The sequence below is a fragment of the Mesoplodon mirus genome (genome assembly GCF_964341445.2).
Source record: "Mesoplodon mirus genome assembly, chromosome: 17".
In the NCBI taxonomy this organism is placed as follows: domain Eukaryota; kingdom Metazoa; phylum Chordata; class Mammalia; order Artiodactyla; family Ziphiidae; genus Mesoplodon; species Mesoplodon mirus.
Window position 1 is genome coordinate 21,323,746 of NC_138993.1, and position 19,162 is coordinate 21,342,907.

A 19,162-nucleotide genomic window follows, 5' to 3' on the forward strand; every position below is an offset into this window, starting at 1 on the left:
GCTTAATTCCTTATTGATCAAACCACGTTTTCTGAAACATAACTACTTTCTACACTACATCTAACCAGCGAGGAATTTCTCATCCTAAATTAACAGTATTCTGGTTGGCAAATCAATCTGTTATGAGCTTGAACCTGACCCCCAGTGAGCAAAGTGGACACTTCTAGGCTGAGAACCAGACCCTTTGCACTGTGGGTACAACAGGGGCTTCTAGCTGCCTCTATTCATCCCTAGTAGTAAAATCCTGATTTTATTCCTAGGGTGGTAATGAGCCTATCTCAATGAACAAGCAGACTACAGTTTGCTGCCGTCCTTGTAATTGCTCAGTGGTGCTTCTAGAATAGCTCTTTAGAAGGTAGATAGAATGCACCCCTACGGTCCTTCCCCTCTTCTGGCTGTCTGAAAGATGGATGTGATGGCTGGAATTCCAGCATCTATTACAGATCTCACGGATGATGGAGAAGAAAGGAAGATCCTGGGTTTGCGATGCCCGTGAAGCCACCACGGCTTCATAGCTTCCGTCTGACTGCATCCCCCATCAATGAAAAAATGCTGCCCGCTATATCAGTAAACAAAGGATGCTGCAGCCATCAAGCCGCTACAGCCACCTTGGACGGTGAGCCTAGAGGGAACTCAGGATGGAGACAAACGGGCTGCCCGCTGCCAAGCCCTCAGTCACTGCAGCCCTCCACCCCCGCTCTCCCTCCCCAGTGATACACCCTGAGGAGACTCAGGATGAGAAAGCAGAGGATACTGGCCCCAGAGAGCTGAGGAGCATGTCAAAGGAATGATTTCAGTGAGCCCAGACCCTTGCATCTTCCCATACATAGAAAAGCGCTATATTCCTTAACTTGAGATCCACGGCTTCTTTAATTAACAGAAATCTACCCGGGTCTTTGTTGCGAAAACTCCTTATATCCTGGCTCCTCCCTTACCTCTTCAGAGCAGTCCCTCAGAGCTGTCTGAGAGGCTGTGTCCCAGGCTTAAGTCCTCAGTTTTGTTCGCCAAATAAAACCTAATTCCCAGCTATTAGATGGTGCATTTTTTTTCAGTCGACACCCTTGAATTTCTTTTTATAAGGGAGAATAAACCCTTATGTGTTTAAGCCATGTAGTCAATCCCTAACTGATAAAATGGAGAGCCCTCCTGAGCTGCTTTTCTCATGTGAGGACTTGTGTGTGAAGAGACCAGAAGACATTGTCTTGGAAATCTCTTTAATTGTAAGAGATACCAAGTCATATTCAGCTGTGAAATCTAGGACAATCTTAGATTCTGTTAGAAATCAATGACTGTAAGCAAAGAAATGTAATAAAAATATTCAAATGATCCCTAAGTAAAAGCCAATCAGCCTGGATAAATGCAATTTTGTCGGTGGCTTGCAAGCAGTGACTATCTTTCCCTCAACTACTGGTATCACTGGTGTTCTAAGTAGATATTTTCAAGGTACAGCACAGATTTCCTAGACCACAAGATGCAGTTTATGAAATACCCTAAAATTTAAATCAGATTTTCCTAAGATTTTATTTTTAGGATGTCTAGTCACAGAACTATCGTGAGCTATCAAATATGAACCTGAGACAGAAATCTTTTAAGGACACAAGTTAAATTCTTTCAGGGATCCACCATGAGTGTTGTGATTAAATAGAAGAATGTCTTTAGTACAGTATCTATCAACTAAATCCTCCAAATACTTCCAAATAACAGAGGGTTAATGGAACAGTTTCAGGAATATTTTGAAAAGTATTAAAATTTGGGGAGAATTATGCACCCAAATTCAACTAATATTTACTGATAACCTATTGAGGATGCTAGGCATTTTTTAAAAATCTTATTTAACTCCCCAAAACCCATTTTTTTTTTTTTTTTTTGCAGTACGCGGGCCTCTCACTGTTGTGGCCTCTCCCGTTGCGGAGCACAGGCTCCAGACGCGCAGGCCCAGCGGCCATGGCTCACGGGCCCAGCCGCTCCGCGCCATGTGGGATCTTCCCGGACCGGGGCACGAACCCGTGTCCCCTGAATCGGCAGGCAGACTCTCAACCACTGCGCCACCAGGGAAGCCCCCCAAAACCCTTTTAACTCACAAAAATTCCATTTTATACTTAGGCTTAGGGAGGCTGACTTTCCCAAGGTCACAGGACTAGTACCAGATAAAGCCAAGATTTCAACCTAGGGTGCTTTGATTGTAACTTCAGTACTCTTTTTCACTGTGGCTATCTTATAAAACTTGAAAAAAAGCTTTTAACTGAACATAAAACTGGAGAGGAGTTGAGGGAATAACGTTTGACGGTACTGCATGGGTGATGGGAAGATTTCTGAATAATTTGAAAATGTTAAAGTTGAGGAAAAGAATTAAATTGTGATATGCCTGGGATAATAATGTTCCATTCACACATCCCAGAAATAAGAGGTTTGAGCGATCCTTAGTCGACCACCTCTCAGAAGACGTCCATTTGTTTTCAGATCCCCTTCATCCCAGTTTTAGCTTCCTTCCAGTCATCTGGTGACTCCTGGGGTGTCCAGTACAGCCCCACACCCCATCTTCCAGGGAGGATCCCGTTTCCCGGCTCTTTTTCAGCTTGACTTCTCCATCAATCTCAATTCACTGTCTCGTGCCCTGCTCTTTCACAAGGGTTGCTCTCTCTTATTGTGTGGAATGCTTTATTGTTGGATCTGGGGTAAATTGTTAATGTGTTGTAATTGCCTGTTTTTGATTTACTAGAATGAAATTTTCTGTGCGGGTAGGACTGGATTTAACTTGTTCACAATTGGGACCTCTGTGCAAAACCCAGTGCTAGGGACACAGCAGAGCACAAATATAGTTGTGGAACGGAACAAGCTCTCCGGTTTCATACTGCTATATATCTTTGCCTTTAAACCAAAGACGTGACTAAACCAGGCTTTTTTTTTTTTTCGGTACGCGGGCCTCCCACTGCTGTGGTCTCTCCCGTTGCGGAGCACAGGCTCCGGACGCGCAGGCTCAGCGGCCATGGCTCACGGGCCCAGCCGCTCCGCGGCATGTGGGATCCTCCCGGACCGGGGCACGAACCGGTGTCCCCTGCATCGGCAGGAGGACTCTCAACCACTGCGCCCCCAGGGAAGCCCCTTTTTTTTTTTTTAAATACCGAGTAATTGGGTCTAAAGTCCGAATAAAATTTCGGCCAGTGGGAAGCTCCTACCTTTTATATTTAACCCTCTAGCGCCTGGGTTATAACTTCGACTTTACCTTAAAGTGACAACATACCCTTTTTTCAAACAAAGGACCTAATTCTAAACCAAGTGCAAAACAGAAACATGAAGATTTTATGGCTGTCTTAGGAACCGCAAACTTCCAAATACGGGAGCAAACTGAGAGATGCGAAACCTGTGCAAACTCCCTTGACACCTTCCTTCCTCTTCAAGTCCCTTCCCACAGACTCTACGCCCCCCACGATTATTCCCAGGGGGCAGGCGGGACGACCTGGATCCCACAACTCGGACTCGCTCTGCCCCACAAAGGCGTCAGAAAACTCGAGGCGGGGCAGCCCTGGGGGCAAACGCTGAAAAGTTCTCCGAGGCTCTCAGAGCTTACAGAGGCTGATCGTAAGCCCAGTCCCCTGACCGCATCCTCGTGGACAGCCTCGCGGTCTCCAGACCTCGAGGGGACCCTCCGTAAATGCAAAGTTCTTTACAGCGGACACTTTTGCTCCCAGAAAGGGTGGGAGTTTGCGCTGGGCGAAGCCTGGGGCGGAAACTTGAAGAGACTTCATCTAAGCCTCACCTAGGCCCAGCACCTTCTAGGGCCACCCAGAAGTGTCGGGATGGGCAGGGCCCCAGGCGCCGCTTCCACCACTAAGGGCCCGGGAGCCCCTTCCTCCTCCCTCCGCCGCGCGCTCCTCCCCCTCCATCCCCCCCTCTCCAAGCCCTCAGACATTTTCCCTCTGCCCCCTCCTCTCCCCTCCCCTCCCCACCCCGCCTCCTCTCCCTCGGCCGCCTCGGATCCCAGCGGAACACGAAGCACTGGATCCCGGGGCCAAGTCCCCGGATGCTCGCCTGTCCTCCCCTCGGCCCGCGCAGTTGCCCTGCCCACCGCGTGGCTCTGCGTGCCACGTCACCGCTTGCGGCGCTTCCGGAGGCGCAGCGGGAGATGACGTAGGGGGACGTGCCCTCTATATGAGGTTGGGGAGCGGCAGAATCGGCCTTTTCCGCCCGCTCCCCCCTCCCCCCGAGCGCCGCTCCGGCTGCACCGCGCTCGCTCTGAGCTCCGTGCTCCTAAGCTAGTGCCACCGTTGTCTCCCTCCAGTCGCCATCATGATCATCTACCGGGACCTCATCAGCCGTGAGTCGGGACTGCACTGCCCCTAACGCCGCGCACGGGGGACGGGGGTGTGCGTGGGGGCGGGGAGGCGGCCGCCGTCGCCGTGTCGTGGGCCTGGGGGATGCCGGCGCCTTCCTGGGAGCGAGGAGGGTCGGTGCTTGGGGCGCGCGTCGGGGTTTCGAGCGCCCGGGGAGGGGCGGGGGCCGCGTGCGGCCGGCCGGCGCGGGAAATGGCGCCCGCTCGGGCCTCGGGCGTACCGTGACCGGCGGGTATATGTCCCCGAACAGATGATGAGATGTTCTCCGACATCTACAAGATCCGGGAGGTCGCGGACGGGCTGTGTCTGGAGGTGGAGGGGAAGGTGAGTCGACTGGGTCGCGGCGCGGGGCTGGGTAGGCTCGGGTTTCCGCCGCTCCCCCGCCCGGGGGTTGTGCAATCCTCGCCGTTGCCTCCTGGCGGAGGAGACTCTCTTTCCGGGCTCGGGTTTTTCTAGAAAAGTGGAGGCGGAGCTGAGCCTGGAAATAGGTCCGCCGCTTCGGCGCCCATCCTCCTCCCAGGCGGTGCGGGACAGGTTGTCTCCGGTTTGGGAGCCCCAAGTCCTTTAACGTTTGCCTTATCCCTACTTGCTCTTCAACCCGACAGTCCACGCAAAACTTCCACTGGGTTGTAAATGACCCCCTTTTCGTTCCGGTCAACAAAGAACTGTTGAGCTGAGGTGTTGCAGGAAATCGATTTTAGAATTTTTTCTCCCATAATGTGTTCATGGTGTTCGACAAGATCTAAACGTTTGGTGGAAGGATGACGGGTACGTGAGGTGCCAGTATAGATTTTTTGGATGCGTTTATGGTAAAGTCGAGGATGTGGTAGCAACTAAACTTTTTCTTAATGCAGATGGTCAGTAGGACAGAGGGTAACATTGATGACTCGCTCATTGGTGGAAATGCCTCCGCTGAAGGCCCCGAGGGCGAAGGTACCGAAGGCACAGTAATCACTGGTGTGGATATTGTCATGAACCATCACTTGCAGGAAACCAGCTTCACAAAAGAAGCCTACAAGAAGTACATCAAAGATTACATGAAGTCGTAAGTGATCCCGGCACACCCCAGTCGAGGTCTGAAAATCCTTTAGGATTTAGGGGTTGGCTAACTGAGATTTTTAGCGGCAGGCGTGCTTGTCAGAGGTCTTTTTATTAATGAGCTCAGAAGGGTGGTTGTTTTCCTATAAGTAAAATAATGTGAGCATACTGGAGCATGTGGTTTGGTTTTACCTTTTTAGATGAAATTCCAAGTTAGAAACAGTCTTGTTGATTAAAACATCCTTCCTGTGAACTAGTAATTTCTTGGTTGCGTGCGCCACGTTATTTTGCTCAGTGACAGCTGGTTTCAGTTTGTAATTTTTTACTTAATGAAAATATACTTTGCTCAGAACCGAATAACCTATCAATAAAATGTTGTTTTAGAATCAAAGGGAAGCTTGAAGAACAGAGACCAGAAAGAGTAAAACCTTTTATGACAGGGGCTGCAGAACAAATCAAGCATATCCTTGCTAATTTCAAAAACTATCAGGTAAATAACTTAAATATTTGGACCGAAGGATTGTACAATTTTAATTGAGCAAATAATGAGTTGCTTGATGAATCTCTGATGTAATTAAGCTGTGGTTATTTTCTCGGTCTTTTGAACAGTTTAAATACTTCATAGATTGAACTCCAGTAGTCTAGGCTGTAGGAAGTAGCTTTCTCTGCTCCCAAGCATGTTTCCAGATCTTGTCTTCTGGTTCCAGAATCTTATCTGTACTCAGATAACATTTCCCAGTTCTTTCTCTTGAATTGCTTGTTAACTCCTAAGTAGTCTTCCAGTTTTCTCTTTCCAATTCCAATGTGTCTTGTTGCCACTGAAGCCCTTTCTGATCTGAGCTTGTCCTATTGAGAAACTTCAGTGACCTTCCTTTACCCCTAAAAAAAAAAAAAAACGAACACAACCTGGCTCTTTAATTTTTTGGTTTTCATACATCCTCTGGCCATAAGATAATTTCTCATGTGATATGCTCTCGTTGCTAGCTTTATGTTCCCTGTGCTTGACTATGTAAAAAGCCTTGTTTGTAGGGTTTGGAAATGGATGTGTGGGGCTGAGTAAGTTTCCTGAAAGCCTCCTGTCCCTGGATTGCTCTGTACTTTTATTTGGTTATTATTAGTACTTTGAGTGAACTGAAGTTTGATTAGTGAGCATTTTTTCTCCTAGGCATCAGAGCCTTTAGTTGCTGAAATCCCTTGATTTAAATAGCCTTTAGTTGCTGAAATCCCTTGATTTAAATAGCCGTGTTCTGAATCATCCTTTGATTTATTGTTTTGATACAACACATCCGTGTGTAATCTAATTCTGAGTATTTGTTTGCTTCCTAAGTTCTTTATTGGTGAAAACATGAATCCAGATGGCATGGTTGCTCTGCTGGACTACCGTGAGGATGGCGTGACCCCATATATGATTTTCTTTAAGGATGGTCTAGAAATGGAAAAATGTGTGAGTATAAAGAAGTGGGTTGAATCATTAATGTAAAAATGGAGATATGCTAGGCATAATCCTTGTTTTGCCACTAGGATAGTTAGAATGGATCCTACAGTATTTTAAACTGAGGCTCTAGGTCTTATTTCTCTTAGGTGCATAAAGAGGGTGTTTCACATGTAAAAGATTTTTATGGTACAGAAAGGCTTAGAGTCTTTATCTGCAGAAAACTTACAGGTGACATTACAAACCATAGCTTAAATACTGAGCTCTAGAGATCAGAGATAACACTATGTTTATCTTCCCTATAGAAATGGCTTGTTGAAATCAGACTGCCTTTCTCTTCCTATTTTGCTGCACATATACATGAGTATTAAAACCTTTTTGTAAAGAAACCGTTCACCCTTATTTACTGATAATTGGCAGCTGGTCCTGAAAGCCTTGATGTTACTAGCTTCTAGTAAATACAGTTCAGAGTTGGCCGCTGATCCAATATGCCAGTTGCTTTACTAAAATTAAATGAATGTCTGCTGTGCAAGGAATTGCTAGAGGCGATATAGAAATGAAGGCATTCATTATCCTAGCTTTCAGGGGCTTCTATGTAAATTAGGAGTAAGATAAATTTAAGGCTACACTAAACAGGATTGGGGCAGCAATGAACAAAAATGTCTAAAGGGACTCAAAGAATGTGTGAGGCTTTTGTTAGAACAAAGTGAGTGGAACTTTCTCAGAATGAGACATTTCTGCATCCGCTGATAGACCTTGAACAATCTGCTGTTGTTCTTTTGGTTTGCACTAGGATGCAAAAGAAAAATCCCTGCGCTTTCTGTCTGTCTTTGTGGCAGCCCAGATTGAATAGGGGAATACATTTGCAGCCTAGAAATGTTAAATATTTTCATATTGGAAAGGTGTTAATGGGGTCTTCCTTGTTTTTACAGTAACAAATTTGGCTGTTTGGATCTATCACCTGCTCGTCATAACTGGCTGGCTGCTGCTTTTCATCCACACAACACCAGGACTTAGACAAATGGGACTGATGTCATCTTGAGCTCTTCGTTTTGATGTTGATTTGTTTGGAGCGGAGGCATTGTTTTTGAGGAAAAACATGTCATGTAGGTTGTCTAAAAATAAAATGCATTTAAACTCAATTGAGAGAATGCCTCTTAGTTTAATATGTAATATCTAAATCCATCCTGTGTAGCCTTCCTGGAGAAGCTAGAACCTGGTTGTAGACCACTACTAGAAAGCATAAGACCATCTTCAGATAACTTCTGCAATGAAAACCACTTCCGGGACTTGGAATATAAACGAGAATCAACAGTAACTGAGTTGAAATAAAGGGGAAGACCATGCTCATAGCAGTGCCAACATTTGAAGTGGATGTCTTACACGTTTCATCACCTACAGATGGAAGTAGTTAACTCTGGAAGAAATCACCAAAAGGATAAAAAGAGACTAACACAGTTGGAAGCAAAGTATTGTCTCAGCTTATTTACAAAGCAAGTAGAGCCAAGTTCTAGAGAAATCTAGACGTCTCCTGGAATACTTGGGTCAAACTTCTTGGAACAGGGTTGGCAAACTGGCTTGTCCTACCACCTGTTTTTGTGTGACTAAGGTGGTGCTTACATTTTTAAGTGGTTCAAAATAGCTTATGGGATGTGAAAAAATACAAAATCTAAGTTTGTGTCTAGTTTTACTGCAGCACTGCCGTGCCCCTTTGTTTATGTATTGACTGGCTCTGACACTGCAAGAGCAGAGATTAGTGACACATCTAAGGGCCTGCAAGCCCTAAAATAACCATGTGGCCCCTACAGGAAAGGTTTGCTGGCCCGTTTTAAAGATGAAATTACAGATGGAGTGTGGGATAGTTGGTGGGCAGAGGAAAAGCAGGTGCTAGTCAAATTGTATCTGAAAAGGCTGTGGGTATCAGAACAAGGGTATGAAAATGCATCTATTTGACATGCCTGGAGCAGTAACTGTCTGCTAAGGTTTCAAATACAGATGCAAGAAAAAAGTGTCCTTGCGCTTTCTGTCTGTGGCAGTCCAGGTTGAATGGGGGAATACAGGAAAAAAATCGCAATTCACAAATAACAGTAAAAGCCTCCAAGATTCCAAAGAAGAATTCATAAGAGTTTACAAGAAAAATACTGGAAAATTATTCCCCTACACCCTTGCCTTCTGATTTCACTTTTTAAAAGCATAAGGGTTAAGTCTAAAGGCAAGCCAGTGATTCTTTCATGTGAACCCAGGGTGCAGCCAGTGACTTCAACAAGAGACCGAAGTGTGGTTCAGAGCCTGAGACAAATGCTAATCAGGTTGGTAGCGCCCCCTGGTGACTGGGGAAAGCATACCCAAATACTGGAAACTGCAGTCATGCTGAGGGTGGTTTTGAGCACCAGTGATCTAGGAGGCCACTTGCCTGCCTCTGAAACATACTATCGGCAGAGAATTGTCAGGCAGTGATCAGTGCTGTGAAGGTGAGGATAATCTGGTAGTGGGAGAAGTCTTGAGGTAATGTAAGCTGCAGCCTGATTTAGTGAGCTAGTGTGGAAAAGACTGGAAGAACAGGAAGAGCAAGGCAGAGGCTTTATATAGGAAGCAAGTTCAGGTAGTTGCCTAAGAATGCTTATTTTGGATCTTTTTCTAGTTAACTCCCAGTTAGAGCCAGGTTAAGATATCTTGTGCAAGAATAACAGGTGGTGAGTACTTTCTGTGCATATCAGAAGGCATGTGTTTGTATCACTGCTGCCTAGTTTGAAACAGGTACATTCCTAGTGGACTTGAAGCTCTGGGCTACGTGTATGTAAAACAGGTGGGGAAAGGACTCTTACATTATTGTCTAGGAAGGCTTTTGAAATGTGATAACTTGAATAGGAAGCTGAAAGCAAGGAAGGAGGTTATGTGGATATCTGGGGGCAGAGCATTACAGGCAAAAGAGCAAATGTAGTGTCTGAAGTTGTGTGGTTGACATGTTCAGGTGAAAAGGTGGCCAGTGTGGCTGGACCCAAGATGGCAAGAGGAAAAGCTGAGGTAAGTACAGGAAAAGCGGAAACCAGATCAGGCAGGGAAGCCGCCAGAGGGCTTTGGAACAGAAGGGTGACATGATCTGACCTAACTGTAAAAGCAAAGAGAACAATGACGTATACTATTTTTAGGTGAGAGATGACAGTGGCTTAGTCTAGGGTGATACTTGAGGTGGCTGGAAATTAGAGAACAGGACTTGCAGATGTGTTGAATGAGGTGAAAGAATGGATTTAAGGGTGATGCCAAGTGTTTTGTCCCGAGCATCTGGAAGAAAGGAGTTAACACTGACACGGGGAAGACTGAGGATAGGAAATCAAGAGTTCAGTTTTGGATAAGCTAAATGGAGATGCTGGGGCTTCCCTGGTGGCGCAGCGGTTGAGGGTCCGCCTGCCGATGCAGGGGACTCGGGTTCGTGCCCCGGTCCGGGAGGATCCCACATGCCGCGGAGCGGCTGGGCCCGTGAGCCGTGGCCACTGAGCCTGCACGTCCGGAGCCTGTGCTCCGCAACGGGAGAGGCCACAACAGGGAGAGGCCCGCGTACCGGAAAAAAAAAAAAAAAAAAAATTGAGATGCTGACTCTTGACTGAAGTGAACTAGGTAAGCAGTCAGGAGGAGAATTGGAGAATTTAAGAGATACAGGTTTCCCCAGCATCTGAAAAAACAAACCTTCCTATGAAACCTTTCTTAAGCTGAAATGGTATAAATCAAAGAAGCAATTACCTTAGGGCACATCTTGCTTAATGGATACACAAAATAAACTGAGATAAGCACAGATGCTCACAGACACAGCTCAGAGCTATGGTAGCTTGATACAGATGCTGAGTGTAGTTCTGGGGAAGCTGCTTGGGGTGCACGCTGCCTCTGAGGCCTCACTGCAAAAGAAATGCTGAATTTTCAATTTTCTCCCTTTTTTTGTAAAAGGGAAAATTCTCTTCGGGTTTCTTTTTTTTTTTTTCTGTGGTACGCGGGCCTCTCACTGCTGTGGCCTCTCCCGTTGCGGAGCACGGGCTCGGGACGTGCAGGCTCAGAGGCTATGGCTCACGGGCCCAGCCGCTCCACAGCATGTGGGATCCTCCCGGACCGGGGCACGAACCCGTGTCCCCTGCATCGGCAGGCGGACTCTCAACCACCGCGCCACCAGGGAAGCCCTTGGATTTCTTTTGATTAGCGGGATCAAGTACTAGTGTAGCTAGGTCTTTTGTAAAAGCGAAGTGGTGTAAAGTGAAGAATATCTGCTGGGAAGATATAATGCATGATACCTGAAGCTAGAACAGTGAGGTCACCTAGGCAGGATGGACTCAGCCCTCCAACATGGATTGGTCAGTGCGATGAACCCACAGAGTGATTAAGAGGGAACCGCCCCTGAGGTAGGAAAACCAAGGGAGAGGCCTGGAGGTCAAGTAGGCAGCATTTTAGGAAGGAGCAAGCAAGTCCACAGGGTTACCTGTTGTAAACAGGTCAAGTAAGATGAGCACTGAGAATGGTGGACTCGACAGGTGTTTGGTTTGAGTCGTAGGGAAGAAAGCCTGATTAAGATCGGCTGAAGAGAACAGCAAACTCACAGGCAGCATATTGTCCATGAAATGTCATGATGCAAGATACATGTGCATCTGCTTAAGCAATAGTGTAAATGACTCATTTGAACCATTAGACATTTTTTTCTTAAAATCTAATCAGATCACTAGTAAACAGTGCAGGGACAGTAAATTCCATCTGCACTGCAGGGTTTATCCAAGAACTCTACAAACTATACTGGTAAAATTGCAAGAAGAGTAGCAAAAGCCTCAACCAACTTGAAAAAATCCTGACAACAAAGCCTCCTTGTAAAGTTCTGAGCATCTGTGTGTGCATGTGCTTGGGGCTGTGACCTGGGCTACCAGCCAGGATACTCTCAGTAAAATGGAATTTAAGCCAGGGGGACTTGAACTAATAGAGACCACATCTTAGTGACTGGTGACTTGCACTTAGTAGGTCATACTATACAACTCTTAATTCTGTGGTAAAAGTCTGGCTAACGACCCCCTCATGGGCCACAAACATTCCTGTAAAAGCTCATTTTGCAGCAATTGGTGAGTGTTTCCAGAGACTTTGTCCATAAAAACTGAGGGCCCAACTTGCTGGTTTTTGGGTAGATTATGGTCCTCTGGGGCTGTGGACCATACTTAAAAATCACTTCATTGAAAAAGTTTTCTTTTGCTACTGCATAAAACTGTGAGCTACTTCTTTGGATATTTGGTTCTTTTGTTAACATTTAATATTGCATTATTCCAAAGGAAAAGTCCTTGACTGAAATACTTTAACATACGCAAGTAAAGGATGCTTTACACCTTTCATTGAATTAATTAAGTTTTGTTTTTTTTTTGGCTGTGAATTTAAAAATCTTAAAGGAGGGACTTACCCCGGCAGTCCAGTGGTTAAGAGTCCGTGCTCCCACTGCAGTGGGCGCGGGTTCGATCCCTGGTCTAGGAACTCAGTTCCCACAGGGCGTGCAGCACGGCCAAAAAAAAAAAAAAAAAAATGTAAAGGAAAAGCACTCCTGTGTGTCTCCTTTACACTCAGTACTCCACTTCTGGTCACCAAATGTGTGTATGTTTTTCCCCTCACCAAGCAGTTCTGCAACACCACCTGGGTGTCCTACCATTCAACTCAGTTCTGACACTATCTACCTGGAGAGATACCTTGCACCACTCAGCAAGTGGGATCTTAGTTCCCCCACCAGGGATTGAGCCCGCGCCCCCTGCATTGGAAGCATGGAGTCTGGACCACCAGGGAAGTCCCTCTAAAGTCGGCTGTTATGACAGCCATCTCAAATAGGATAGGTTCTTTAAACTTAGAGTTTGCAGATGAAGTTAAAAATGATAATAATGCTGCTAGTTTATATTTATCCCACTGAAGTCCTCCAAGTCCATCCCTTAGTTCAGCGGTGGTATGTTGGACTGCATGCTTGTTGGCTGTCCAAAGCAGATTTCCACTACTGTGGAAAACATGCGGGCATGTTTTCAACTACCAGCACGTTCCAGTTTGTTTGAGAGCTTGTACATTGTGGATTTGTGCTACTGTACGTGGTTTCGTACATTTAAGATTTCTCCTTATGCTGAGCCCTGACAGCCTCAAGTGGATGTGGTTTTTGCAGGAGTCCACACAATTCAGTGAGAAAATTGCCAGCTATGAGGCTGGGTGGGGATTCTTTCCAAAGTAATGTCTTGCTCAATGATTCCCTCAATGACTGACCTCCCCCCTCCCACTCCAGGATACACTTGACATCTGCTTTCGTTTATAAATGCACGGTGCTCTTTTCTGAGCTTTGAGGTCGAGTGGGGACCAGGAGACTGGGGGACGGGGGGGACACCATATGCAGTGCTTCTGCATGTGTGAGTCACCATTTAGGAGAAATGAGAATTCAAACACTAGGTGACTCACTTGAGGGGTTCTCTGGGAGAGGACACAGACCACAATTGCCAGTCAAAAGATAACAGTATTTTCCTTGAAAAACTAAAAATAGGGCTACCATGTGATACAGCAATCCCACTCCTGGTCATATATCCAGAGAAAACCATAATTCAAAAAGATACATGCACCCCAATGTTCATTGCAGCACAATACGATGGCCAAGACATGGAAACAACCTAAATGTCCATCAACGGATGAATGGATAAAGAAGATGTGGTACATGTATACAATGGAGGACTTCCCTGGTGGCGCAGTGGTTAAGAATCCGCCTGCCAATGCAGGGGACACGGGTTCAATCCCTGGTCTGGGAAGATCCCACATGCTACGGAGCAACTAAGCCCATGCACCACAACTACTGAGCCTGTGCTCTAGAGCCCGTGAGCCACAATTACTGAGCCCACATGCCACAACTACTGAAGCCTGCGCACCTAGAGCCTGTGCTCCACAACAAGAGAAGCCACCACAATAAGAAGCCCGCACACCACAACGAAGAGTAGCCCACGCTCGCTGCAAATAGAGAAAGCCTGTGCGCAGCAATGAAGACCCAATGCAGCCAAACATAAATAAATAAAATAATTTATATATATACAATGGAATATTACTCAGCCATAAAAAAGAACAAAATAATGCCACTTGCAGCAACGTGGATGGACCTAGAGGTTGTCATACTGAGTAAAATAAGTCAGAGAAAGACAAATATATGATATCGCTTATATATGGAATCTAAAAAAAATGGTACAAATGAACTTATTTGCAAAACAGAAATAGAATCACAGATATAGAAAGCAAACTTATGGTTACCAAGGGGGAAAGTCGGGGGGAGGGATAAATTGGGAGATTGGGATTGACATATATACACCAAACAAAATAGATAACTAGTAAGGACCTACTGTATAGCACAGGGAACTCTACTTAATACTCTGTAATGACCTATATGGGAATAGAATCTAAAAAAGAGTGGATATATGTATATGGATAACTGATTCACTTTGCTGTACAGTAGAAACTAACACAACATTGTATATCAACTATACTCCAGTAAAAATTAATTTTAAATAGCCTCATAGACCTACTAGACGTCCTTCAGTCCTGAGTTTCTAACATTTCTAACATTTAGTATGACACTAGAAATCCAGTCGTGTACTTGGCCATTTTCTTCATGTGTAGAGACAACAGGAAACCCTAGTTCATTATCAAACGCAGCTTGCTATGGCCTCATCTACAGTGCAGGGTTATAAAAGTATTCCACCAAGTTCATAACCTTCCATTCCCTGAGCAGCTGGTAGAAATTTGGCAAATCAGAGAGAGTTGGTATTTGGTGGACATCTATTCAAAACAGAGCTATACATGTAATTTCCTTCTCCTTGAGTACATTAATTTGGAAGTCTCCCTCAAGAACCTCCAATTTTTGAGTAAAATACCCAAACTGATATTCAACCCGGGGGGAAAAACTGGCAAGTGAAAGGGGGACAATTATTGCACATGAAGTTAAAAAGAAAACATACGGGACTTCCCTGGTGGTGCAGGGGTTAAGAATCCGCCTGCCAATGCAGGGCACATGGGTTCGAGCCCTGGTCCGGGAAGATCCCACATGCCGCAGGGCAACTAAGCCCGCGCGCCACAGCTACTGAACCTGCACTCTAGAGCCCGTGAGCCACAACTACTGAGCCCATGTGCCATAACTACTGAAGCCCATGCACCTAGAGCCCGTGCTCCGCAACAAGAGAAGCCACTGCAATGAGAAGCCCGCGCACCACGAGGAAGAGTAGCCCTCGCTCGCCGCAACTAGAGAAAGCCTGTGCGCAGCAATGAAGACCCAACGCAAAGATAAATAAATAAATATTTTTTTTTAAAAAAAGAAAGAAAACATACGCCTCTTTTGACTACCTCAGGGAGGTGAGATAATGTTTATCAACAGATGGCAAGTATAAAACTGGAAGCCAAGTCAACTCAACTCTTGGTGTGATGCATTATAATGTCTTTCTCCATCACCGGGCAAGCACCCCATCCTGCCTAAGCCTCCTCCATTGTGTTAACTCCACATGGATGGATTCTGTCAAGTGGAACACGGGCTGGGTGGCAGTACCCTTGTTGGCTGCCGTAATATCAGCGGGACAGTAAATACCAACTGCTGGCATCTATTAAAAGCAGAAGTGACTAAGCTTTTGAAAATTGGTTAAGTAATGTGCCACCTGTTCTCTGCTCCACAGACAAGTGGGGAGGAGGACTGGGCGTGAATGTGGGAGCAGCAGAGATTTTAGCATCCCAAGAGCCACGTGGAGGCTTGTTTTTCGGAGGGAGTTACTAAACCCTATGGTTTATGGGGATGAGAGTTGTGCAGAACCCCTTGCAGCTACTGCTAGGCGTCCTCTGTCAATATCCTCTGGTAATTTTGCTGAATATTCTCTTCTATCCCCTCAGGATGCCTGAAGCTCTTTCCCACTCCCCCTACCCGGTCTGCCTGCATTCATGCCTGGGCGGAAGGGAGAGGTGAGTATACTGTCAGAGGCTGGTAATTGGTGGCAAGCGGAGCTGGTCAGGAGAAATGGAGGCGGCTTGTTGGCCCCAGTGAATTTTGTTCTCTTGTGCAGATAATAGGCAGCTGACCAACATATAATCAAATTTGCTCCTGTGGACTAAAAGTGCAAATGTGAGCTCTGACTAGGTGGATTTTGACATGTGCCTCTTCTCCAAGGGAGAAATGTGAGAATAGCTGCAGACTCTTACAAGGAACAGGAGGGTTTTAGAGGTTGAGCACACTCTACCGGCCTTCACATCCCAGACACAGATTTTTGGTTTTTTCTAAATCACGGCTAAGGCCCATGAGCACACAACCCAGGAATGACCCATTTGATGGAATGACCAGTAGGGAATTTCAATAGGGTTATTCACCAAGAGGGTGTATCCAAATTGCCAGCTGGCCACTCTGCATTTACTCTTTCTACTTTGTATCTGGGGAGGTGCAAATGGAAAGCTGTTTTTTAAGGAACACACCATTTCCTTCAACATAAAGCTTTAAGGAAATTCTGTACAAAACCCTTCATAGCTGGGCCACTTGCTTATCTGTTCAAGCTTACCTGCCTCTCCTTCCCATCCGCCCTCAGCTGCCAGGGGGAATGCAGGTGGCGTGACTCTGACCCTTTGCACGAAAGTCTGGTTCTTTTCTACAGGACTGCGCTGCGTTTCATCTTGGAAGAGCTTACTGATTTCTGCATCCACCCTCTTCTGCTTTACTGAAGTCACTGAATTCCTTTTCTTTGTGTCACTGTTATTCCTGAAAGCAAGGAGGGGGGTTTTGTCAGTCTTCCTTCTTTGCCGATGGCATTCCGTATGGATTTGCTGATGGAGTAAATAGTGAGTTTTCATGAGTCCCTGAAGTACTCTGAACCACACTTCCCTGTGCTGCTCCTGTTCTCAAATGCAGTCTCTAATTCTGGAAAAGTGGGTAACCAGACAAGAATGTTTGGTCTGAAAGAGAGCAGTATCTTCTACCTGAAGTGCTTTCCGCATGAGTCACTTGTCCCGGCAGTTTGCTAGTTGAGTCAAAGGCTGAGGTACCTAATCGCAAAGAATGCAAAATGCTTCTCTTCTGCCTTAATGGTGAAATGATTCTTTTTCAGAGCACCTCATGTCTGTAAATGCTTAGCTTTCTCTAGGGTCTAGAGTTAACTGCAATGCTCTTTGCATTTGCTACTGCATGATGGGCTTTTTCTTATCCTACTCTAGATTCCAAAGTTATGTCCAATGTGCGATTCCATGGTGGGAGATGTGGCATTTTGCTGAGTCTTGGAAAAATGTAACACCCTTGTCTCACCCCTGGTCACGCTTCAGAATTACCTGGTATGATTTTTAAAAATACAGATGGAATTCTTTGCACACCACATTACAGACAGAGGAGTTTTTATATGTTAAGTTAGAAACTGTAAAGAATCTGAGACTTCACCCTATTTTCAAGCTAACAAGTTAGCCTACCATAGTTCCATATACCTTTTATGAGAAGACATAAGAGCTCTAGGTCAGAGATAACCTCACAGCAAAAACAGCAGCCAGAGCAGCATCTTGCATTGGGTCCCACCTCCACCCCCCACAGGGTGACATACTGAGGGCCAGATGCTTCCTGCACTTGCAGTGGGGAGCACTACAGCAGAGGAACCCTGAAATTAGGAAACTTTGAGCTTACAAGGCTGCTAACACATCTGCCCATCCTTCCTTCTGGATAAGCACATTATTCATGTACCTGGAATGTAGGCAAATCTCTGGGGAAAAAGGGAACGTATCTCTGGTTTATTGCTCTGAGGTGTCTCTGAGGAGGTACATCTCTAAATCTCTTCAAAGGGATACCTTATCTCTAGCTTCCAAGGATGTGTGTTATTTAAATATATCCTTTGCAAATTTGAAGATAATTCAAATAAATGGAAAGATATCTCATGCTCTTGGATTGGAAGAATTAATATCGCCGAAATGGCTATACTACCCAAGGCAATCTACAGATTTAATGCAATCCCTATCAAATTACCTATGACATTTTCACAGAACTAGAATATATAATCCTAAAATTTATACGGAATCATAAAAGACCCAGAATTGCTAAAGCAATCCTGTGGGAAAAGACTAAAGCTGGAGGTATAACCCTCCCAGACTTAAGACAATACTACAAAGCTACAGTAATAAAAACAGCATGGTATTGGTACAAAAACACAAGGATCAATGGAACAGAATAAAATATCCAGACATAAACCCACACACTTATGGTCAATTAATCTTTGATAAAGGAGGCAAGAATATACAATGGAGAAAAGAGTCTCTTCAGCAAGTGGTGATGGGAAAGCTGGACAGCTGCATGCAAATCAATGAAGTTAGAACACTCCCACACACCACACACAAAAATAAACGAAAAATGGCTTAAAGTTTAAATATAAGACATGACACCATAAAACTCCTAGAAGAGAATATAGGCAAAACATTCTCTGGCATAAAATTGTAACAATGTTTTCTTAGGTCAGTCTCCTAAGGCAATAGAAATAAAAGCAAAAGTAAACAAGTGGGACCTAATCAAATTTAAAAGCTTTTGCACAGCAAAGAAAACCATAAACAAAACACAAAGACAACCTACAGACTGGGAGAAAATAGTTGCAAACTATGCAACAGACAAGGGATTTTAATTTCCTAAATATACAAATAGCTAATATAACTCAATAGTAAAAAAAAAACCAAACAACCCAATCAAAAAATGGGCATAAGACTGAAATAGACATTTCTCCAAAGAAGACATAGAGGTGGCCAACAGGCACATGAAAAAATGCTCAACATCACTGATTATTAGAGAAATGCAAATCAAAACTATGGTGATGTATCACCTGATGCCGGTCAGAATGGCCATCATTAAAAAGTCTACAGGGACTTCCCTGGTGGCACAGTGGTTAAGAATCTGCCTGCCAATGCAGGGGACATGGGTTCGAGCCCTGGCCCAGGAAGATCCCACATGCTGCAGACCAACTAAGCCTGTGTGCCACAACTACTGAGCCTGCATGTCACAACTACTGAAGCCCGTGTGCCTAGAGTCCATGCTCTGCAACAGGAGAAGCCACCTCAGTGAGAAGCTCATGCACCACAATGAAGAGTTGCCCCTGCTGGCCGCAACTAGAGAAAGCCCATGTGCAGCAATGAAGACCCAACGCAGCCAAAAAATAATAAAAATAAATAAATAAATAAATAATAAATAAACAAGAAAACTAATTTCTACCTTTTATAATAAATGCTGGAGAGGGTGTTGAGAAAAGAGAACCCTCCTATACTGCTGGTGGGAATGTAAAAAATTGGTGCAGCCACTATGGAGAACAGTATGGAGTTTCCTTAAAAATCTAAAAATAGAGTTACCATATGGTCCAACAAT

General features: G+C 45.1%; 1 protein-coding gene across 2 annotated transcripts; it reads left to right on the plus strand.

The window, feature by feature from the left end:
• The first annotated feature begins 4,156 nt into the window (after positions 1 to 4,156).
• On the plus strand, positions 4,157 to 7,943 carry TPT1 (tumor protein, translationally-controlled 1). 2 transcript variants are annotated; one of them, XM_082602499.1, is made up of 6 exons: positions 4,157 to 4,315; positions 4,582 to 4,655; positions 5,186 to 5,376; positions 5,754 to 5,859; positions 6,697 to 6,817; positions 7,734 to 7,943. In XM_082602499.1, the coding sequence occupies exons 1-6, from the start codon at positions 4,288 to 4,290 to the stop codon at positions 7,841 to 7,843; spliced, it is 630 nt and encodes a 209-aa protein (XP_082458625.1). In that variant the 5' UTR covers positions 4,157 to 4,287; the 3' UTR covers positions 7,844 to 7,943. The 2 variants fall into 2 exon arrangements, with proteins under 2 accessions (XP_082458625.1, XP_082458624.1); XM_082602498.1 differs by having other exon boundaries at positions 4,159 to 4,315; positions 6,697 to 6,813.
• Positions 7,944 to 19,162: the final 11,219 nt, after the last annotated feature.

Excerpts from the sequence above, each read along its gene's own strand:
- TPT1 (XM_082602499.1), top strand. The coding sequence starts at position 4,288 with ATGATCATCTACCGGGACCTCATCAGCC. Across the intron at positions 4,316-4,581 it reads CTACCGGGACCTCATCAGCC|ATGATGAGATGTTCTCCGAC; the intron begins GTGAGTCGGGAC and ends GTCCCCGAACAG. Across the intron at positions 6,818-7,733 it reads AGAAATGGAAAAATGTGTGA|TAACAAATTTGGCTGTTTGG; the intron begins GTATAAAGAAGT and ends TTGTTTTTACAG.